Source organism: Salmo trutta, chromosome 7 (assembly GCF_901001165.1).
Source record: "Salmo trutta chromosome 7, fSalTru1.1, whole genome shotgun sequence".
In the NCBI taxonomy this organism is placed as follows: Eukaryota; Metazoa; Chordata; class Actinopteri; order Salmoniformes; family Salmonidae; genus Salmo; species Salmo trutta.
In genome coordinates this window covers 34,525,853-34,549,867 of record NC_042963.1, presented here as the reverse complement: position 1 = coordinate 34,549,867, position 24,015 = coordinate 34,525,853, and the positions used below count along the sequence as shown (strand labels likewise).

The 24,015-nt window shown below is 44.9% G+C and overlaps 1 protein-coding gene across 7 annotated transcripts; it reads right to left on the bottom strand.

Moving 5' to 3' along the window:
* Positions 1-1,611: 1,611 nt before the first annotated feature.
* LOC115197302 (PHD and RING finger domain-containing protein 1) lies at positions 1,612-22,662 on the bottom strand. 7 transcript variants are annotated; one of them, XR_003878991.1, is made up of 20 exons: positions 22,570-22,662; positions 21,550-21,719; positions 20,668-20,787; positions 20,340-20,527; positions 19,975-20,058; positions 19,681-19,814; positions 19,335-19,426; positions 19,028-19,203; positions 18,413-18,548; positions 18,196-18,320; positions 17,903-18,096; positions 17,567-17,698; positions 17,315-17,469; positions 15,033-17,091; positions 12,050-13,362; positions 11,755-11,831; positions 10,736-10,915; positions 6,077-6,205; positions 2,189-5,223; positions 1,612-2,132 (listed from the first exon to the last, which is right to left on the bottom strand). XR_003878991.1 is itself a non-coding variant. In XM_029758690.1 (19 exons), the coding sequence occupies exons 2-19, from the start codon at positions 21,635-21,637 to the stop codon at positions 5,059-5,061; spliced, it is 5,547 nt and encodes a 1,848-aa protein (XP_029614550.1). In that variant the 5' UTR covers positions 21,638-21,719; positions 22,570-22,662; the 3' UTR covers positions 1,612-5,058. The 7 variants fall into 7 exon arrangements, 5 of the variants coding, with proteins under 5 accessions (XP_029614550.1, XP_029614554.1, XP_029614553.1 ...); XR_003878990.1 differs by having other exon boundaries at positions 1,612-2,188; positions 2,245-5,223; XM_029758690.1 differs by having other exon boundaries at positions 1,612-5,223.
* Positions 22,663-24,015: the final 1,353 nt, after the last annotated feature.

Below are 24,015 nucleotides of genomic sequence, written 5' to 3'. Positions count from 1 at the left end.
AAGCATTTCATAAGTGTCAAAGGCTTTTATTGACAATTACATGAAGTTGATGCAAAGAATCAATATTTGCAGAGTTGACCCTTCTTTTTGAAGACCTCTGCAATCCGCCCTGGCATGCTGTCAATTAACTTCTGGGCCACATCCTGACTGATGGCAGCCCATTCTTGCATAATCAATGCTTGGAGTTTGTCAGAATTTGTGGGTTTATGTTTGTCCACCCGCCTCTTGAGGATTGACCACAAGTTCTCAATGGGATTAAGGTCTGGGGAGTTTCCTGGCCATGGACCCAAAATATCAATGTTTTGTTCCCCGAGCCACTTAGTTATCACTTTTGCCTTATGGCAAGGTGCTCCATCATGCTGGAAAAGGCATTGTTCATCAGCAAACTGTTCCTGGATGGTTGGGAGAAGTTGCTCTCAGAGGATGTGTTGGTACCATTCTTTATTCATGGCTGTGTTCTTAGGCAAAATTGTGAGTGAGCCCACTCCCTTGGCTGAGAAGCAACCCCACACATGAATGGTCTCAGCATGCTTTACTGTTGGCATGACACAGGACTGATGGTAGCACTCACCTTGTCTTCTCCGGACAAGCTTTTTTCCGGATGCACCAAACAATCGGAAAGGGGATTCATCAGAGAAAATGACTTTACCCCAGTCCTCAGCAGTCCAATCCCTGTACCTTTTGCAGAATATCAGTCTGTCCCTGATGTTTTTCCTGGAGAGAAGTGGCTTCTTTGCTGCCCTTCTTGACACCAGGCCATCCTCCAAAAGTTTTTGCCTCACTGTGCGTGCAGATGCACTCACACCTGCCAGCTGCCATTCCTGAACAAGCTCTGTACTGGTGGTGCCCCGATCCCGCAGCTCAATCAACTTTAGGAGACGGTCCTGGCACTTGCTGGACTTTCTTGGGCGCCCTGAAGCCTTCTTCACAACAATTGAACTGCTCTCCTTGAAGTTCTTGATGATCAGATAAATTGTTTATTTAGGTGCAATCTTACTGGCAGCAATATCCTTGCCTGTGAAGCCCTTTTTGTGCAAAGCAATGATGACGGCGCGTTTCCTTGCAGGTAACCATGTTTGACAGAGGAAGAACAATGATTCCAAGCACCACCCTCCTTTTGAAGCTTCCAGTCTGTTATTCGAACTCAGTCAGCATGACAGAGTGATCTCCAGCCTTGTCCTCATCAACAATCACACCTGTGTTAACGAGAGAATCACTGACATGTCAGCTGGTCCTTTTGTGGCAGGGCTGAAATGCAGTGGAAATGTTTTTGGGGGATTCAGTTAATTTGCATGGCAAAGAGGGTCTTTGCAATTAATTGCAATTCATCTGATCACTCTTCATAACATTCTGGAGTATATGCAAATTGTCATCATACAAGCTGAGGCAGCAGACTTTGTGAAAATTAATATTGTGTCATTCTCAAAACTTTTGGCCACGACTGTACATGTTTTTACGTTTGGGGGGGGGGGGGGGTTCCTGGGAATCTAACTCACTATCCTGGCATTGCAAGCACCATGCTTTACCAATTGAGCTACAGAGGGCCACTTATCTTAAAAAAGATATATTATATAATAGGACTTCTTTTGAGAAATAAAATAAATAACTTTAGAGATAATTGTACTTTTTATTATTAATTACATTGTCCCAGAACAATATGTACAAACATTTGAGTGGGCCTCCAGTAGTCTGGCCCAGGCCCAGTGAGACGTCCAGTAGTCTGGCCCAGGCCCAGTGACACGTCCAGTAGTCTGGCCCAGGCCCAGTGACACATCCAATAGTCTGGCCCAGGCCCAGTGGGACCTCCAGTAGTCTGGCCCAGGCCCAGTGTGACCTCCAGTAGTCTGGCCCAGGCCCAGTGACCCGTCCAGTAGTCTGGCCCAGTGAGGCCTCGAGTAGCCTGGCCCAGGCACAGTGGGACCTCCAGTAGTCTGGCCCAGGCCCAGTGAAACCTCCAGTAGTCTGTCCCAGGCCCAGTGAGCTATAGTCAAGGCAGCAGTAAGGATAATACAGACCTGCCAGGGACGGAAAGAAAACCCTCTCCACTGGCTCAGTTAGTTAACAGCAACAAACCATTGCTCAGACAAACCTACAGCAGAATAGTGGAAATCAGGCAGGGTTGGGGTTTCCACCTTCATTTCAGCCAATTCAGGCATTGAAATGCATACCTATGGAGAAATGCCTCCACCTTCATTCCAGCCAATTCAGGCACTGAAATGCATACCTATGGAGAAATGTCTCCACCTTCATTCCAGCCAATTCAGGCATTGAAATGCATGCCTATGGAGAAATGTCAAGGCTGCTTTAAAAGTTGACAGGAATTGAACTGGAATGACTATAACCCCAATCCTGGTGAAATACCCTTATCTCATCATTTCATCACAGTTTGAGAGGAAATTGTAAAAATGTGTAATATCCTCATGTAAAATATTATGGTATTATGATTGTGGGTTCCTTTCCAAAATGTTGCCCATATGGTCTCAAAAGTTATCCCTTAAATTTAGCATGTTAGTAAAACATGAACATCAGAGCAAAATGTAAATTGGGACAAATCTTACTTTTATTTCACTTAGTTATAATTTTCTGTTCCCTTTTTGAAGCACTTGTCCTAAGTGTCAAGTAAATGAGGGAAGAAAAAAGGTACAGTACATGCTCAAATCCAATCAACCCCTGGACACTTCAAGTACATCTGAAAGGATCGGACAGGTACAGTATATACAATTCGGTAATAGCTCCATCTTGCCCTCTGATATACCTATCCAATCCTTTCAGGTTTACAGAAGTGCCAAGAGGTTAATATTCAGGGATTGATTTGAAAATTTTATCGTAAAGTACCAAGGTGCAGGACAAGACAAGCTTAGCCAAAGGCAGGTCCACACACACCCGTTCTACTGAACACACACAGTATGGACACGTCAATTACAAAAAAAAGGCAAAGATAGGGTGACAGTGTCAAGCACTTTTCTACATAGAACATTTTAGAAGAGATTAAGAGGAATCTGAAAATAAATTGAGAAGGCCAACTGTTCAGGCACAATGGACAGCAGTATTCATTAGCAGGAAGGAAGCCAACCAGCTCCTCCAATGAGAAACAGTGTTAAGGATGACATGAATTGCATACAGTATGACTAGGGCCAGTTTCTCCCACCCACGCCACCTGACTATGAAAAACTTTGGGCCTTTGTTCATTTTTTTTATAGTCAGATCATGTAGTCATCAAAAACATCCTGGCCCTGACTACGGACTGTTAGCTATTTAACCATGCACACACTCCCCACGACAAGAATAGTGAAATTTGTAAGTAACGAAACAAAATCAGTTTGTTTTTGCAAATGTTATTCAAATTGGAACATTTTCTTTTTGAATCAGACAATCTTTCAAAGGAAATGTGAACAACTAGTTGAGTTCATAATCAAGTGTGAATAACTACAAACAACATTAAGCTGCAAGACAGGCATTGTCTGCTTTGTCTTATGATATAGCTTATGATACCAATATACACCAGGACTAGCCAATTGACTCTGAAATAACTGTAAAATAACACAAAAGAATGGTGAAGGCGCAGAATTCACTCAGCTTCAAAACTTATTAAACTCCTGTCCCCCAGGGCTGCAGGTTTTCATTCCTCCTTGGCAAATTACTTTTCAATTGATTAATTAAAGTCTCACCTTGTTTCCTATGTCTTAGTCAATAGCTGAAGTAAAAGTAGAATTAAAACCAGTAGACACTTTGGGCCTAGTCTGAACTTGAGAAAATGCACACATAACAGAAACTTTATCAACAACCATGTTTTTTGGGAAGTCTGAGTTGTGTGCCCTTATCTCGAATATTCTGCCAAGAGACACCAGAGGAGCATTGACTCAATCTGAACACCACTCAGGAGGACAGCCACTATGTGTAGCCACATACAGATGTAGGATCTTAACTTGATCACCCTGTTGTTGCAGGACATTTCAAGGCACAGCAGGAAATGCAAACATGCAGAGTATTCGTGGTTTAAAAAGGCTTCTAAAGTTTGATATTTCCACTTTAAAATTTCAGGCTTGATTTGCCCCAACTAAAAATGTATCAACCCCTACAAAAAATGGTATTTAGTTATAATCCACACAATAATTCAGATTTCCTGTTGCTACAAGACTATTTTCCTGCTGTGAGAAACTGGTCAATTTAAGAGCCTAACTGTACCGTTTGGCCAACCAGCACTCCATCGGACCCACATCCCATAGCACAGAGACATTCACAAAAACAACAAACTTCCTCCAGAAGCATTCACAGTATACATTTGTGAATACCCAGTAGGCAGCTAATTGAACTGGAAGGGCGTACATAGCGAATCCAAAATCTATATTTACACCAAATCTAAAATCAGAAATAACTTTCCTACTCTACAAAATTGCATACATGTATTTTTCTGGGCTGTGGCATTATTTTCTTCTTCTAATATGTCAATGACAGCATTAGACTTTGACACCACAAAATTAGGACTCATGCCACAGATAACCACCCCTCTCCCATACAAAAGACACCATTTTTAAAAAAAAAGTCAGCACTGCTTCTTCTCAGACATTTTGCCTGTAGAAATAGCTCATTCACATTATTCCTCAACCTCTCTTGATGGAAAAGCTATCTGACAGAGCTGTCTGTTTAAGACAGAATCTCTGTGGTAACCTCTCCAAGAGTAGGACCATGCTAGACCATGAAAACAAAGTGTATGGACATGGTCTGGCCTTGTGTGAATCTTGAAACAAATCCAATTCAAAAACAGATGCTTGTCAGTCGGTGGTAATCAAAGTGCAAGACCACATTGGGTCCACTAAGTTATTTCCACATCTTTCAACGAAAAGGCTGTTCCATTATTTTGTGAGATGGTGAATTACTATGAACAGAACGTAACAACGTTATAATCCCCAAAAACAATGAATAAAATAGCCAATCTGGAGGCAGTATTTGTCAAAGTCCTTGAGTCCCCTAACAACCTGTGACATTTTGATAACAGAAATGATCAAATTAGTGTGAAAATGGCTGAGTCTCCAGGGCATGTGGATGAATGCGGGGTCCTCATGGAGTCTCTGGGTCATTTGTTCTATCCGTTTCTGCCTCCTGTGTCTTCCCTCCATCCTCTACTTTCCTATGTTTCCTGGCATGTTTGTATTTGTCCACGTAGGCTTTGACCAGGTTGGCCACTTTTACTGGGTTGATCGCCCCGCTCTTACTATGGCAAACCTGGAAACGCAATGGAAAACAAAATCACATGCATGTTAGTGAAGCAATGTACAAGCACAGTCAAATGACTTTATTTAAATCCACAGTGAAACACAATAACTGTCATTCTGCAAGAATTAGTGCAAGACTCAGTCGATTCTTGCAAATCTAATCTCTCATATTGCACATGTTAGGGCAAGCCCTTATATCAGGGATGGGCAACTTTTATGGGGTTGGGGGCCACAATCTGAACTCATGAAGGGCTGCAGTTGCTCGCGTGTCTGCTTACCCACATCAGTACCCACATCCATAGCCGCCCCCCCCCCCCATTGCAAGCAAAATATTTGACATTTTAGTGGCCCCCATCTTGACAGCAGAGAAACATTTGGTACGTTTTAGAGTTAATTTCCTGCAATTCAACACATTTTGCCACAGGGTGGAAAGAAATGTTTGCAGTTTTGAATATGATAACTAAGTGAGACTGACTAACAAAATCACAAGGCGGGAGGCCCCTCGGCTGGTAATTTGATCATGATAACAAGTTTAGATAGCTGGCCACTAAACTAACTTTTAATCTAAAAAATGTTAGCTAACATGAGCCAATTGACTAACCATCAGTGACTGACATAAGAGAAAAACTGCTGATGCACAAGCAATTGGTCCGAGAGGCCTTCAAAAAGGGGGCTGCATGGCCGCCAGTTGCCCACCCCTGCCTCACATCAACCAATGAAAGACACTTGATCCAAAGATTCTCTCCCATGATTAACATCTTTGGTTACATTATTATGTGCATGTTCTCCAGTTTCCATAAAAACAAATTTACATTTATCATTGTAAACCACATGACTAATTTTTAGCCAATGATCAGGTGTACCTTCTGGACAGCCTTGCGTACGATATCCTTGTATTCATCCTTAGTGATGTCTCTCTTCTGGTAGAACGGCTTGATAGCCAGCTTCACCTCCTCTATGGCTCTCTCCTGCATGTGGAGCTTCTTTATGTACTGTGGACAGAAACCAGGGATTGGTCAACACACACACACAACTATACAAGGGGCCCAGAGCCATGTATTTACATATTTGGCTCTGATAATTCACTTGCAACAAGTATTTGTATTTATTATGGATCCTCATTAGCTGTTGCCAATGCAGCAGCTACTCTTCCTGGGGTCCAGCAAAATTAAGGCACTTATATTCTTACAATACATTCTCACAACACATCAAATGTGTTCCCTCAGGCCCCTATTCTACTACCACATAACTACAAAATCCATGTGAACGTGTGTGTGTATTTTGCGTATGTTATTGTGTGTTTGCATGCATGTGTCTATGTTTGTGTTGATTCACAGCCCCATAGTGTATTTTTATCTGTTTTTTAAATACAATTGTACTGCTTGCATGAGTTACTTAATGTCGAATAGAGTTTAGTCATGGCTCTACAGTGCCTTGCAAAAGTATTCACCCCCCTTGGAGTTTTTCCTATTTTGTTGCATTACAGCCTGTAATTTAAATAGATTTTTATTTGGATTTCATGTAATGGATATGCAAAAAATAGTCAAAATTACAAAAAAAAGTAAAAGTGGTTTGTGCATACAGTATGTATTCACCCCCTTTGCTATGAAGCCCCTAAATAAGATCTGGTGCAACCAATTACCTTCAGAAGTCACAATTAGTTAAATAAATTAGTTAAATAATTTGTTGAAGTCCACCTGTGTGCAATCTAAGTGTCACATGATCTCAGTATATACACGCCTGTTCTGAAAGGCCCCAGAGTCTGCAACACCACAAAGCAAGGGGCACCACCAAGCAATGAAGACCAAGGAGATCTCCAAACAGGTCAGGGACAAAGTTGTGGAGAAGTACAGATCAAGGTTGGGTTATAAAAAAATATCTGAAACGTTGAACATCCCATAGAGCACCATTAAATCCATTATTAAAACATGGAAAGACTATGGCACCACAACAAACCTGCCAAGAGAGGGCCGCCCACCAAAACTCATGGACAAGGCAAGGAGGGCATTAATCAGAGAGGCAACAAAGAGACCAAAGATAACCCTGAAGGAGCTGCAAAACTCCAATTTCCGCTGTGGAGCATCTGTCCATAGGACCACTTAAGCCGTACACTCCACAGAGCTGGGCTTTACGGAAGAGTGGCCAGAAAAAAAGCCATTGCTTAAAGAAAGAAATAAGCAAACACGCTGGATGTTTGCCAAAAGGCATGTGGGAGACACCCCAAACATATGGAAGAAGGTATTCTGATCAAATTAGACTAAAACTTAGCTTATTGGCCATCAAGGAAAACGATATGTCTAGCGCAAACCCAACACCTCTCATCACCCAGAGAACACAATCCCCACAGTGAAGCATGGTGGTGGCAGCATCATGCTGTGGGGATGTTTTTCATCGGCAGGGACTGGGAAACTGGTCAGAATTGAAGGAATGATGGATGGCGCTAAATACAGGGTAATTCTTGAGAGAAACCTTTTTCACGGAGGTTGTGGTGGCTAATTTCTGCGTTACCAAATGAGGAGAGTTAAACTTCACACACCAGTCCGAGTTATACTTAAAACTACATCTTTAATAATTAAGATGCTTTTGCAAAAGCACTTGACTTTCAATGATGCGCTATCTCTAATGAACCATTGAAAAGTGACAACACAAAAGTACAAAGATCTTTTATAGCCAAGATACACCCCTCTCAACGTACATGATGAACCACAGATACATAGAATGGGTCACAAGGTTAAGTTTTGTATGAAAGATATCTATAAAACATAGCAGACAGCAACTGCTGTATCAACAGTGTTCATTGTATAGACCAGTGTCTGGTCCTCCTACTCCAAACTGGAACTGTCTCTCCCTGGTACGGTATAGAACAGAACCATTAGCTCATATCCTCTGGAATGCACTTTAGGCGTTATTATCAAAAGACATCGTAAATCTCCTCTGTCAGTGCTATGTCATAGAGGCCCATCCTCAGTAAAACACACACACATATGTAGACAATGTTCCATTCTGTCCTCTTCCCTTTCTAATATTCTGCATAGCACCAAAGTCCAAAGGGATACATTCTAATGACAAGTATCTCACATAAGCATACTATACAAATAAAACATCTTAATTATCTATGTTACCCAACTAATTCTGATTCATCCACCACAAGATTCACCTTCCAGCAGGACAATGACCCTAAGCATACTGCTAAAGCAACACTCGAGTGGTTTAAGGGGAAACATATTGGAATGGCCTAGTCAAAGCCCAGACTTCAATCCAATTGAGAATCTGTGGTATGACTTAAAGATTGCTGTACACCAGCGGAACCCACCCAAAAAGTGGCTCTACAAAGTATTGACTTTGGGGGGGTGAATAGTTATGCACGCTCAAGTTTAGTTTTTTTGTCTTATTTCTTGTTTGTTTCAAAATAAACAATATTTTGCATCTTCAAAGTGGTAGGCATGTTGTGTAAATCAAACGATACAAACCCCCCAAAAATCAATTTTATTTTCAGGTTGTAAATACTTTCACAAGACACTGTATGTAGTAATGTGAGACTGCCATAGTCTGTTGTGGACTATGATGAGACCTCTGGTGGCATATGTCTTGTGGGGTATGCATGGGTGTCTGAGCTGTGTGCCAGTAGTTCAAACAGACAGCTCGGTGCATTCAACATGTCAATACCTCTCACAAATACAAGTAGTGATGAAGTCAATCCCTCCTCCACTTTGAGCCAGGAGAAATTGACAAGCATTTTATTAATGTCAGCTCTCTGTGTACATCTAAGGCCAGCCATGCTGCCCAGTTGTGATCCAATTGCAAGTCCCTCTTTGTGGCACTTGACCACACAACTGCACAGTAGTCTAGGTGCTACAAAACTAAGGTCTGTAGTAGAGGTCGACCGATTATGATTTTTCAACGCCGATACCGATTATTGGAGGACCCAAAAAAACGATACCAATTAATCGGACGATTTTTATATATTTGTAATAATGACAATTACAACAATACTGAACAATGAACACTTATTTTAACTTAATATAATACATCAATAAAATCAATTTAGTCTCAAATAAATAATGAAACATGTTCAATTTGGTTTAAATAATGCAAAAACAAAGTGTTGGAGAAGAAAGTAAAAGTGCAATATGTGCCATGTAAAAAAGCTTACGTTTAAGTTCCTTGCTCAGAACATGAGAACATATGAAAGCTGGTGGTTCCTTTTAACATGAGTCTTCAATATTCCCAGGTAAGAAGTTTTAGGTTGTAGTTATTATGGGACTATTTCGCTCTATACTTTTGACTATTGGATGTTCTAATAGGTACTTTAGTATTGCCAGCCTAATCTCGGGAGTTGATAGGCTTGAAGTCATAAACAGCGCAATGCTCGAAGCATTGCGAAGAGCTGCTGGCAAACGCAGTAAAGTGCTGTTTGAATGAATGCTTACGAGCCTGCTGCTGCCTACCACAGCTCAGTAAGACTGCTCTATCAAATCATAGACTTAATTATAATAACACAGAGTAATATGAGCCTTAAAAGAAATTCATGTTAGCAGGCAATATTAACTAAATATGCAGGTTTAAAAATATATACTTCTGTATTGATTTTAAGAAAGGCATTGATGTTTATGGTTAGGTACACATTGGTGCAAAGACAGTGCTTTTTTCACGAATGTGCTTGTTAAATCACCCGTTTGGCGAAGTAGGCTGTGATTCAATGATAAATTAACAGGCACTGCATCGATTATATGCAACGCAGGACAAGCTAGATAAACTAGTAATATCATCAACCATGTGTAGTTAACTAGTGATTATGTTAAGATTGATTGTTTTTTATAAGATTCGTTTAATGCTAGCTAGCAACTTACCTTGGCTCCTTGCTGCACTCGCATAACAGGTAGTCAGCCTGCCACGCAGTCTCCTCGTGGAGTGCAATGTAATCAGCCATGATCGGTGTCCAAAAATGCCGATTGTTATGAAAACTTGAAATCGGCCCTAATTAATCAGCCATTCCAATTAATCGGTCAACCTCTAGTCTGTGGAGCCTGCCTTGTTGATAGTGCTGTTAAGGCAGAACAGCGTTGTCTTATGGACAGACCTCTCCCCATCGTAGCTACTGTTGTATCAATATTTTTGGACCATGACAGTTTACAATAGAGGGTTATTCCAAGCAGTTTAGTCACCTCAACTTGCTCAATTTCCACATTATTCATTACATGATTTAGTTGAGGTTTAGTGAATTATTTGTTCCAAATACAATGCTTTTCGTTTTTGAAATATTTAACTTATTCCTTGCCACCCATTCTGAAATTAACTGCAGCTCAGTGCAGTGTTGCAGTCATTTCAGTCGCTGTAGTAGCTGACGTGTATAGTGTTGAGTCATCTGCATACATAGACACACTGGCTTTACTCAAAGCTAGTGGCATGTTGTTAGTAAAGATTGAAAAAAGTAAGGGACCTAGACAACTACTACTGATATCACCCAAATGTGCATCGATCCATTTGAAGACCATAATTTTCCTTCCTCCTCTCAGACTCACCTTATCGTTCCTAGAAACATCATCCTCTCCCAGGTCTTCGTTGGGTTCCCCCTGCCCAGGTTTAGACAGCGTGGTGGTTAGGCTGCTGGAGGTGGGACTAGGGAGCGTTATGGACACACTGCCCCTCTTGGTGCTCTGGACCTTGGGGTCAGTGAGTGACGTAGCCCCCGAGGGAGCCTCCTATAGGTGGGAAGATTTAGATGAGGCAATCTTCACATGTAAGCCTTTTGATTATTGGACAAATCCCAATTTGAGATGTGTGGGCAAGTTTAACATTAACTTAAACTGTGTATTTATGTTGAGGGAGAATTATAAAAAATTAATTAAGCAACATAAGTTGATGTGTTGCTAAATTACAGCACAATAACATTTTAATTTAAATTTAATGTCATGTTCACAACAGAAATATGACCTAACCAGAACAATAAACTAGGGCATAAATCTCAAACATCTCTTGCCTCATCATGCCCTAGCAGAAAATATGTTATTGTGTTAAGGTATTATCAGCACATAGCCTTTATGACGTGTAACTTTGCTCCAGTTTTGATTTCCCTTGTAAGGTTTCTACTTTCATTTCACCATAAAACCCTCTATCAGTTCAAGTTTCAGTCACATGATCTCTCTTGGGCCCTATTTGATCTGCACTAGCTTTCCGCTGACATACCACAACTACACTCCGGGTCAAAACGGACAGTGTCACCATGTGGCCTTTTAGGAGAGGTGCATGTTGATTACAGGAATAGTTTGTACTGAAGGTTTTGGAGCACTAAATCACAGATATCTGTAAAGATCAACAGAACATCTACTTGATATTGACATGACCGGCCGCCAGTATGATGCCGTGACTAGGTGCCATTTCATAGTGAACTGCCAGTTTACTGATTGATCATAACTACACATTAGCAGGAAAGAAAGGCAGCATAGAGCGGTAGAGGCCTGAAGCTAAGCACTGACCTCACACCACACAGAACAAATCAATTATCTCGGTAAGTAGGCAAGGTCAACCTAATGAGCCGTACCTGACTGGATGCCTGGGCGGAAGAGGCAGGTCTGCGAGCTCCCTCCTGTTTCAGCTTCAGTTTGTAGAGGGCCAACTCTGAGACGAAGGAAAAAACAACACATCTTAACTAGCTGTTCCTAATTCAAGAGCTATGACCCTCTCTGTGTTAAGTGAATTAGAGGTTGTTTCTGAACCAGAGTCAAAGAGTCGACTACAAATTGTTGATTGATGTAATTCAACACGTAAGGGCTCTAATTGTGCCAATCTAGGTCATGGTATGCTTCAATTTTTTAAAAGGGTACAATAATACTCACTAGTGCCAGTCTTCTCTGGCTGTGGCCCCTCTGGCTCCTGCAGGTTCCAGGTGACCCTCTTCACCGAGGGTTTGGCCTTGGCACCTGCCATGACTGGCACCGGTTCTCCCTCAGTCTTCCCCTCCTCCCCCTCTCCTTCCTTCTCCTGTTTGACCCCAGCCTCCCCACTCTCTCCTCCTGGCTCAGTCTTCACATAGTCCAGGCTGTCCAGCATCATGTCCACATCCATGTCATCATCTGAAGGCTCCTCTACCTCGTGCTTCTCTGGGTTCACTGAGATGGGTTGGACTAGTGGAGGAGTCTCTGTGAGGGCCTCTGGTACTGGAGGAATCAGGGATGGGGTCCCCTGCTGGCTGGCTATACTCTCAGCAGCCTGAGGAGGAGCAGGGACAAGGTGTGTGCTGAGTGTTGAGAAGCTTGGGCTAGATTGGCCAGTTTGGGTGGGGGGAACGGGGATGTTGGAGGTTAGATGTTGAGGCAGCTCAGGCCAGATGGGCTCAGTCTTGATGGTTTCCTGTAACGCCTGACCTTTCTGATCTGCTATGTCTGATGTGGAGACGGTGCACGCCTCCTTTATGAGGGCGGAAGAGTGTTCTTTTTCGATCTCCTTGTGCTGTTGTAAGTCCTTGACTGTGCTGAACATTGACAGAGGTTTTTCTTTTTTGATTGGTTTACTATCCAGTGATTCTTCCAACATATCAAAGGCAGGTTTCTCTTTTTCTCTCTCTTTGAGCAGCTTAGACTCCTTGAGTAGTTTTGTTGAGAGAGAGGCGAGTCTCTCTGTTTTAATGTCATTGCTGTCACTCTCCTTTTTCACCTCTGAGACAGAGAGGACAGAGAGAGATTTGAGTCCTGAGGAAAGCATCTGCTGTTTGATCTCTCGCTCTTTTCTCTCGTCTTTAGTCTCGCTCTCCTCTTTCAGAGGGACACGGGGGAGAACTTTTACCTTTATCTTCTCTTTCTGTTCTTCTAGCTTATTGAAGGTGGTGGTTGAGGAAGACCCTGGTGGTCTCTGTGACCCCTCTTCTTTCCTCCTTTCTCTGGACCGCGACCTGGACTTCGGCCTCTTCCTGTCTTTCGACCGCACCTCAACCCTGTCCTTTGATTTGGAGGATGACGGTTGTGATCGTAAGTGGTCTTTCCTCCTCTCCCTGGACCTGGAACGCGAGCGAGAATGCGAGCAATCACGCTTCTTGTCCTTTGACGGGCGACCCTTCTCTCCTTCACTCCCTCTGCCCTCGTTTCTCTCCCTGCTCCCTCTCTTCTGCTTTTTCCTCTTGGACCGCTCTCTGCTGCTGGAGCCTGACCATGACCTTAATCAAAATGTTAGAAATAGTTATAATTGGAAATATACGAGAATACATATACTGCTCAAAAAAATAAAGGGAACACTTAAACAACACATCCTAGATCTGAATGAAATAAATAATCTTATTAAATACTTTTTTCTTTACATAGTTGAATGTGCTGACAAAATAACACAAAAATAATCAATGAAAATCCAATTTATCAACCCATGGAGGTCTGGATTTGGAGTCACACTAGAGGCTGATCCAACTTTGATGTAATGTCCTTAAAACAAGTCAAAATGAGGCTCAGTAGTGTGTGTGGCCTCCACCTGCCTGTATGACCTCCCTACAACGCCTGGGCATGCTCCTGATGAGGTGGCGGATGGTCTCCTGAGGGATCTCCTCCCAGATCTGGACTAAAGCATACGCCAACTCCTGGACAGTCTGTGGTGCAACGTGGCGTTGGTGGATGGAGCGAGACATGATGTCCCAGATGTGCTCAATTGGATTCAGGTCTGGGGAACGGGCGGGCCAGTCCATAGCATCAATGCCTTCCTCTTGCAGGAACTGCTGACACACTCCAGCCACATGAGGTCTAGCATTGTCTTGCATTAGGAGGAACCCAGGGCCAACTGCACCAGCATATGGTCTCACAAGGGGTCTGAGGATCTCATCTCGGTACCTAATGGCAGTCAGGTTACCTCTGGCGAGCATATGGAGGGCTGTGCGGCCCCCCAAAGAAATGCCACCCCACACCATGACTGACCCACCGCCAAACCGGTCATGCTGGAGGATGTTGCAGGCAGCAGAACGTTCTCCACGGCGTCTCCAGACTCTGTCACGTCTGTCACGTGCTCAGTGTGAACCTGCTTTCATCTGTGAAGAGCACAGGGCGCCAGTGCCAAATTTGCCAATCTTGGTGTTCTCTGGCAAATGCCAAACGTCCTGCACGGTGTTGGGCTGTAAGCACAACCCCCACCTGTGGACGTCGGGCCCTCATACCAACCTCATGGACTCTGTTTCTGACCATTTGAGCAGACACATGCACATTTGTGGCCTGCTGGAGGTCATTTTGCAGGGCTCTGGCAGTGCTTCTCCTGCTCCTCCTTGCACAAAGGCGGAGGTAGCGGTCCTGCTGCTGGGTTGTTGCCCTCCTACGGCCTCCTCCACGTCTCCTGATGTACTGGCCTGTCTCCTGGTAGCGCCTCCATGCTCTGGACACTACGCTGACAGACACAGCAAACCTTCTTGCCACAGCTCGCATTGATGTGCCATCCTGGATGAGCTGCACTACCTGAGCCACTTGTGTGGGTTGTAGACTCCGTCTCATGCTACCACTAGAGTGAAAGCACCGCCATCATTCAAAAGTGACCAAAACATCAGCCAGGAAGCATAGGAACTGAGAAGTGGTCTGTGGTCCCCACCTGCAGAACCACTCCTTTGTTGAGGGTGTCTTGCTAATTGCCTATAATTTCCACCTGTTGTCTATTCCATTTGCACAACAGCATGTGAAATTTATTGTCAATCAGTGTTGCTTCCTAAGTGGACAGTTTGATTTCACAGAAGTGTGATTGACTTGGAGTTACATTGTGTTGTTTAAGTGTTCCCTTTATTTTTTTGAGCAGTGTATATTATTAAAACACCACCAAATCACTGCATACAGAATTTACATTATCACACAATGACATTAGTACCTGGAGCGCCTCCTGTCTTTGGAGGGAGAACGTGACCGTCTCTTCTTCCTGCGAGACCTCTCAGAGATATCAGAGGTAGAGCTGTCTGACGGGCAACGAGTCCTTCTCCTCTCCCTCTCCCTCGAACGCCTAGAACTCCTCTCTCCCCCCTTGTCTCCTCTCCTATCCCCCTCATAACGTCTCTTCCTCCCTGCCTGGTCCGGGGCCTTGTCTCTCCTCCTCCTGCCTGCCTCTGGGCTGTTTGAGGCAGACCGCCGCTCCGTGGAAGACCCCCTGCCTTTGGATGTTTTGCTCCCCTGGCCTGAGGGCCTGGAGTGTGATTTAGACCTGGATGGGGACCTGGGGGGGCAGTCCTGGGGCTCTGACTTTATCTCAGTCTTCACCATCCTGTTTCTGTGGTGGCTGGAGGCTAAGCTGGATGAGGAAGGAGTAGTCTGCTGGTTCAGGGGCTCTCTACTGTTGCCAGTCTGGCTGTGCTGCCCTTTCTCACCCCCTGGCTCGTTCCTCTCCCTCTTCAGATGGACCTGGCTCTGGGACAGAGGTGTGCTGGTGCCAGTCATCACAGACCTGGGTGTGTTGTGAGGGCTGTGACCAGGCTTTGCAGTGTCAGAGTTCTCTGGCTCCCTCTTCACCTCCAGACCTTCTCCTGAGCCCTCATCCCTCTCCAGTGACACGGCTTTCACCTGGTGGCTGGCACTTTCCTTCACCTGCTGGCTGGCACTTTCCTTCACCTGCTGGCTGGCACCTTCCTTCACCTGCTGGCTGGCACCTTCCTTCACCTGCTGGCTGGCACCTTCCTTCACCTGCTGGCTGGCACCTTCCTTCACCTGCTGGCTGGCACCTTCCTTCACCTGCTGGCTGGCACCTTCCTTCACCTGCTGGCTGGCACCTTCCTTCACCTGCTGGCTGGCACCTTCCTTCACCTGCTGGCTGGCACCTTCCTTCACCTGCTGGCTGGCATCTTCCTTCACCTGCTGGCTGGCACCTTCCTTGTGCACCATGGTTGGTTTCCCCCCAGCATGGCTCTCTGCTTCGCTGTCTGAGCCAGTTGGGTGGAAGGGGTCGTATATATCCCCCTCTTCCTTCTCCTCTTTGACCGGTGTGTGTGAGGACGTCAGGGGATTCTGTTTGTTCCTGCGCTCCTCTCTTTTCCTCTTCGCCTCCTCTTCCTCTGCAGACGCTGGTTCTAGACAGTTGCCAGCGGCAACAATTGCAGAGGCATTGCTAAGCTTTCGGGCGTGCCAGACAGAGCTGGGGTTGATCCGGAAGCACACTGTGGATGATGCTGATGAAGAGGGGCGGGCAGGGTTAGATGGAGAATCAGAAGAGGAGAACGAAGAGGAGAAGGAGCTGGAGAAGGCTGAGGAAGGGCCTGCTCTGTCCGGTCTCTGTCCCTCTGTCCTGCCCTGCTGCTGGTCCACACTTTGCTGCCTGCCCCTGTTCCCACCCAGGCTGTTCACACAGGCATCAGGGAAGCTATTACTACCACTACCATTAGCACTGCTGCTACTACTACTACTACTACTACTACTACTACTACTACTACTACTACTACTACTACTACTACCCCCTCTGCTGGCGTTGCCATTCGTCAGGCCACCGCTCTCCCGTTTTATCCTTGGTATCCTGGGAAGCACCGATACTGGTGCTTCCCATACTGGTTTAGCAGCGGCCTTCTTAGCCTGGGGCTGTGGTGGCACCGTCTCCCTACCTCTGGAGTGAGAGTCTGGGGTAGGAGTGGAGGTGGCAGCCCTCTGGGTCCCATGGGGGGGTAGTACACCGGTGTCCTCCCAGTGGCTGTGTCCAGGACTAGGGCTGGGTCTACAGGGGGCAGGGACGTGGGGGTGTGGGTGACTCAGGATGGGAGGTGGATAAGTGGCCGGGCAGGGGGATGAAGGGGTGAGAGGGGACAGGCAGGGTCCTGCTACCAGGTCTCCGTTAATGGGGAGACAAAGGGAGCTGGCTGCTGTGGTAGGGGACATCCCTGAGTGGAGCTGGGATACTGATTCACCAGAGCTGCTGCTCCTACTGCTGCCGGGCATGGATGACGACAAACCCACTACAACACAAACACAACACAATAACTGACTGATTCAACATGATGTTGCTGTGTAACACACAGAACCCAACAGACTTCAAAATCAATGGTTAACAAGCAATAAAACGTTCACTAGTTCTTAAATAGTCAGGTAATAAATACGGTACCAGCAAAATACTAAGAAAGAAAAAAAAGGACAAGAGATTGAACTAAAGAAAGTAAGAAACCCTAGCAGCCTGCTCACCTGGTTTGTTAGCCTTGAGTGATCCATCTCTGTTAATAACTACGTCTGAGCTGTCCATCAGAAGCATGCTCTGTCGTGATAGGATGCTGCCCAGCAGGTCAGGCACTGGGGCCAGCTCTGCCACCTCCTCCAACTGGGGAAGGCTCGGACCCCAGCTACAACCCCATGGCAACCACAGGTCAGACATGTACCATATTGAAGGATGTGAGCTACATAACAAAATAACATTTGGGAGGAGATGAGAAGGGGTACCTAGAGAGGCCAGCAGTGATTGGTCGAGCCACAGGCTGGTGCGAGAGGAGTGCGGAGCGAGATAAGCCACGCCTCTTGGCCTCCAGCAGTGATGACGTGGCCGAGGCTTGCACCTCCTCACCATCATCATCCCTGGGGTGGGATCAACAGCCAATCAACATTCAGAACCATGTTGAGGTCCATTCCACAATTGTCTGTTATTTTCTATGAGTTCTTTTTTTTCACTTCATGGTTTTGTTTGAAATTATTGTTGTCAGCATTAGATGGAGATCTCTATTCTCTAGATGAATAAAGTACTATGATATCTTATACTTGTGAGTTGTGCCTGAGACAGACCTGCTAGTGAACGGGTCCAGATCGTAGGGGACTCCATAGACAGAGAGCGAAGCAGCTCCTATGTCAGCCCTCATACTGCCCAGAGTGGTTTCTGAAGGCCGGTACACAGAGGGAAGGGACGAGCCCCGTTTGGACTTCCCTATCCCTAGGCTACGGGCTATACGACCACGTGACGTAGCTTCCTTTTTCACCACCTAGGAACACACAGTCAGATTAAACATAAGCACTGATTCTGTCATTTAGTTATAGTTACTATATTTGTCATGTTATAATTGTTTAATTTTAAGTCTCACCAGTTTCCTTCTAGACTTGGTCCTCCTCACTCGCCGTTTCCTCCTCTTCACCCCGGTGCCTGCAGCTTTGCCCTTACCACCCGTGGCAGACGATGACCTCTTACTCTGGCCTTTCCTGCACTTTACTGTGGGCAAAGGCATCTCTTTTAAAAACCCAGGTAGGGTTTGCGTGTGTGTGTGTGTGTGTGTGTGTGTGTGTGTGTGTGTTTTTTTTCACCTGTCCTGCGTCGTCGACTGGATGGAACGCGGGGTGTGAGGTTCCGTATGTACACAGCTGTGTTGAGTCCAGCCACCACTGCGTTGATAGTCTCATCCAGCCAGGTGGTCTGTGGCATCAGAAAGCTGGGGGAGATCTGAGACCAGAGGTACACTGCATCACTCTACTACTCTCTGCTGTCTATTTGGACATGCTTTACTTGACATGACCTTCACAGCCATCTAATGAGGCAGGCTGCAGCATCACTCAGCCTGCAGCATCACCACCTCTCTCTGGCTCTCTTTTCTAGACCTGCAGGTCAAATGTTACTTGGTGCAAGTAGCGCATTCAAACAAGACAAAATAACACTTGATTAATGATGACACTGTTATGTAATACCATTCTACACAGAAATACCCATCACACGTTTCAACCCAGGAGAGAAAACATGGGTAACATCATTTTTCGTAAGTACATTATCATGCTGCTCACTAAATAATCTTTGATTACAGAATTCATATCAATACTACTCAGTCAATGCTACAGGGTAAGGGCTGTTGACACTAGTGGCGAGGAGCGGAGTGTAGTGAGGCAGAACAGAGAAGCCAGTAGGAAGCAACACGCCTCATGCCAAACCTGTGCAATGCGTGCCTGGGTGATGCGGTGGTGGTTGACACTGGCGCGGACCCTCTCACTCTGCTGGGTGCGGGCAATGGCCCGGGTGGGGCCTGCCGCAGGGAGGTGGGAGTGGCTGGTTGTGGGACGGGCGCTGCTCAGACTCTCCGTGTTGCTCTGCTCTTCCACTGAACCCCCTGAGGAGCAATAACATTGATGAACTCTGGGATCTTGGTAAAAGGACTTTTTTTATATTGCTTTATACAAAGAGTATTGTCAACGTATTCCTCAGACGAAGATGTAATGAGTCAGTACTGAGTATGATTACTTGAACGGCGGTTGTTGGCTTGACACTCTGGGCAGAACCATTCCTCCACAGGGACAGCATCCAGCGGGGGGGTCAGGCACTCCATGTGGTACCTTCCAAAGAGCACAGACATGTAGTGGTAGGAATTAAGTATTAACATGGATATGATCAAGTCCCGTATTCATAAAATGTTTCAAAGTACCTACCAGGTTAAGAATGAGATAACATGGATATGATCAGAAAATAAAAACCAGGGAAAATTCAAAGGGTTAATTGGAATGATCAGATAAAGATACATTTATTCCCGATTGTATGATTAATCAGGAACAATCCCAGAACGCTAGGTGGCGTGTGTTACTTGTCTCACCCAGCATCACAGCCGTCACAGAGCAGCAGGCGGTCTTCACGGTCACTCCCTCCACACACCTCGCAGCTGGTCTGTTCCAGCTCCAGGTCTATCACCTCCTCCTGGCCGTCCTTCACTGGTTTCTGCACTGTGATCTGCACTCAACCATCATGCACATAGAGCAATGAGAAGAAAGTGACTGTCTGCAGCTCACATGCATGACCCATATTTGTATATACAATGTTTCAACCATAATGGTCTTTCAACCATAAAAAAAAGATATTCACCAAGAGAAAGTCCGATTTTTTAACTCACCATTTTCTGCACTTTCCCACCATAACATTTTCTCAGGTAGATGTTATTGAAGACTATTCTGTCCACAGGACAGGAGTTTGCATTCTGAGGGAAGAAAAAACCACGATTGGAGGCACAACATTTGGACACACTAACATATAATTACTGTCCGTCTTAACAAAACCTCTGTTTATAGGACTGAAAGTGAAAGCTGAGGCGTGGCGCCTTTGGACAAAGGTTCCAGTGACGCTCATGAATCTGACGGGTGAGTGTCTTCTAGTTCTTCCGACAATATTATAATTTTGTGTCTGTACTAACACTTAAGTGAATAAAAAGCTTTAACCCCTTGACCTCTCATTTTGCACCCTCTAATGTCACCCACCCACCTTGGACCACTCAAGGATGCAGTCGAGGCAGAAGTAGTGTTCGCAGCTCTCTGGCGTGGCCACGGGCTGGCTGTGGAAGGAGTTTAGGCAGATGGGGCATTTCTCAATGTCCTCGTCTGAGCTCAGACCTGCCAAGTCAGCAGACGCTCCCCCCACCGCACCCTCCACCACATCGTCCTCTTCTCCATCTGAGGAACAAGTATGTCATATGATCAGAAGATATGAAACTCAAGTGGTAGATCTATACCTTGGATACTAAAAGCGTACCATGGACCATTACTGATTATTTTCCATGAGTACAGAATCCTACATTTCCATAGTCTCTCACCATCACTGTCATCCTCCTCTTCTTCCTCCTCGTCTTCCTCTCCATCGAGGTGGTCTTCCTCCTCCTCACCACTGTCAGAAGGTCCCTCAGATTCCTCCCCACCTTCATCGCTGTCTTCATCTGTAAGTTGACAAATAAAAGTAGATGAGTAAGTATTTCCAATACCAGTAGTGATGAGGGCCAATCACTAAGGGCGTTTTCAAACATAGTTTTGAGCTGTAGTTCGAATCTGAATTTGATTATTTGTTACATAGTTTTTTGTTGGTCCCACATTGTCAAATGTCAAACAAACAAAACCACGTGTCCACGCAAGTAATTTGTTTATTGGACAAAAATGCTCACGTTAAATCCATCTATGATTATCATGAAGCGTCACTGTGTCCAAATCTTCGTATGACTTTAGCTTTGGTCTTCCAACAACATGCGGGAGGAAACAGCGCAATAGCCGCTCTAACTGTGACGTGAAAGGGCTATACAGTAGCCTTTATCCCCGGTATAGCCCCAGTCTCCCCTAATCTGCATCCGATGCGCTCATAAATGTGCTGCTATACTCAGAATGTTTAAAAGATATTAAGTTACGATGCAGCATGCATGTCATCAAATGCTCGCAGTCAAAAAACCAATAATACTGCACGACTCTGGTTATTTTCCTGTGTTTGGTCCAGACTGGGTTCTCACCTGCAGCAAACCTCACCACAGTACGAATTGAATCGGACCCTTTTTGAGCAAACCACTGTTTGTGGTTTACTGCGCTCCCGAGTGCAGATAGTGTTCACACCAGTCCAAACAAACCGAACTAAGGGGGTAAATGCACAAGAGTTTGAAAAAAAAACAGATTCACTCCTTAGGGTATTCATAAAATGTAGAAACATGATTCCTTACCTGAGATTGCCCATACTGCAGGCCTTTTTTCTTTTCTGTGGGAGGCATTCCGGTTGATCAGTTCATCCTGGTTGTCTTCTTCATCCATGGCTGAACATCAGAGCTTCCTGCACCAATATCTAGCTAAATATCAAAGGCTATGCTTCAAATGAGACATGAATTTTCAGTAGCTGGAAAACACATGAAATTAAAATGAGTGCCACAACTATTCACCTGGTCCATGCACAAACAACGATTTCCTGTGTAGTCAGTATTGACACATGCAACAAGAACGCATTTTCACACTGTTAATACGGATTTAGCTACAGCATGAGATAGCGGTATGTGAGGGAGCTTTGTAAGTGAAATATAGCATGTCACAAGTGGAGAGCTAGTTAGCCATTGTGAGACGTAACTTAGCTACGTTAGCTAGTTAACGTTTGCAGACTTGAACATTTGCTTTAACGTTAGCTAACGTTACCTACTGTAGATAACTAAGACTACATAGTTTTCCAGGCATAAATTACAAGCACAATCCAGACGGACAAATGAAATACATTTATATCAAGTTATCTTCTTCGTAGACGTGTTAGCTACCTAGCTAGTAGTAGCTGTTAAGCTTAACTAGTAATTAAGTAGCTAGGTAGCTAACAACTGCTGTTGCTTCACTGCCTTCTGTTTCTTCAACAACAAAAACATTGAGCGACTTTGGTGTTGCACTGTGAATGTATGCTCGCTAAAAGAACTAGCTAAATAAACCGTTGTAAATAAGCTTTCGTTACCTACCTTATTGCAAAGAAAACGTGCAAGTTATGGAATATTCTTAGCTAGCTACCAGTACCTGCATTGTTATGGATAATAGTCTGCTAGATGCTAGCCTGCTACTGCTAGCATTAGCTTGAGTCTAAATATAACTTCACTTGCACGCTCGTTATGTTCGGTGCATGTGACATTCATATGTTGTCAGTTTAAAAGTTATCATTATCCAGACGTACGTTAATGTATACTTCGAACGTGCAAAGCAAGGGTGTTTACACCTACCCTACGCGGTTGTGAATGACATGTTTGGAGTAACTGCTTAGAACACAATTTTTGTTGAGTGACACCGCAGGCTGGAATGACGGAAATGGCCAAACGTACGCTTCTCTTCTTCTTCTCTGTGACTTTTATGACGTACCACAACTACTTTTGTATTGTCGCCACCAACTGGGCGGGGGTGGGAAAAAAATGCAAAAAAATGTAATTTCAATTACACAGAAGGGAAAAAAAATATGAATCCACAGGTATTACACAAAAAAAGTAATAAAAAAATCCCTCTCCTTCAGTCATTCAAAAACTCCATAACTCCCTACACAGGCTCTTGGGCCTGCCATGAGACAGAACTCATGTCTCCAAGATGGCGTAGCAGTGCAGACGTATTTTGTTCGTCCTCTCGTGTACTTTTGTATTTTTCGTCCTTTTTGTATATATTTTGATTTTTATTTTCAATCTCTTTTCCATTTTAACTCAATTATACCTTCCGGTAACCTGCCTCACCCAATGTGATACAGAACCGCTATTATTTGTTATTTTTAGACCTTATAGCAAGAGCCACCTAGCCATCAGAAGCTAACCAGCTAATTTAGCTACAAGCTATTTAGTCATTGTTAGCCACTGCTAGAGATTTTTATTTTCAATCTCTTTTCCATTTTAACTCAATTATATCTTCCGGTAACCTGCCTCACCCAATGTGATACAGAACCACTATTATTTTTTATTTTTAGACCTTATAGCAAGAGCCACCTACCAATCGGAAGCTAACCAGCTAATTTAGCTACACCTTTACCATCTGCACAGATACCAGCCCTTTTTTAGCTTGGATAATACTCGCCAGCCTACCAGTATCGGACTGTCTCTCCACTACAATGCCGGATTCCTGCCGTAATCCCTGGACCATTACTCCTGATCTTCACAGCCAGCTAGCACCCACCGAGTTACCCAGTACCGAAGCTATCCCTGAGGCCCACCTCCCGGCCTACTCAGTTGTTCACCCCAACTCCACCCAAACACGGCTAGAACCCACTACTCCAGCTGATCCTTGCCGTAAGCTCTGGACCTTGGCACCGGATCACCGCTACTACCGAGTGGCTATAGTGGCTAACGCCCCATGCCCTGAAGCTAGCACCAGTTAGCCGTGAGCCAGGCGCATCCCCGGCTAGCAAACTAAATTACTACATCTACAATACCTTTTTCGCCATCTGGCTTGGATCCTTTGTCGACACGGCGCCCCACCGCACCACCATGACTGGTCAGCCGACGAATACTCCATCCGCTGTGCCTCCAACCGGCCTCCGTCAGACGTCGGAGCAGATGCTTCTACTAGCCCCGGGCTACTAACTTTAAGCGCCGTGTCGCCCGCACGCCCGCGTTGTAGCGACTACTCCGCGGCCTTTCTGTTCCATCTACCGCTGCCCCCTGGACCCTATGATCACTTGGCTACATAGCTGA

Bases quoted from the DNA above. Each gene is read 5' to 3' on its own strand.
- LOC115197302 (XM_029758690.1), bottom strand. From the start codon at position 21,637: ATGGATGAAGAAGACAACCAGGATGAACTGATCAACCGGAATGCCTCC. The intron at 20,788-21,549 runs GTAAGGAATCAT...GTCAACTTACAG, and splicing joins TGCAGTATGGGCAATCTCAG to ATGAAGACAGCGATGAAGGT. The intron at 17,092-17,314 runs GTGAGCAGGCTG...TTTGTGTTGTAG, and splicing joins ACTCAAGGCTAACAAACCAG to TGGGTTTGTCGTCATCCATG.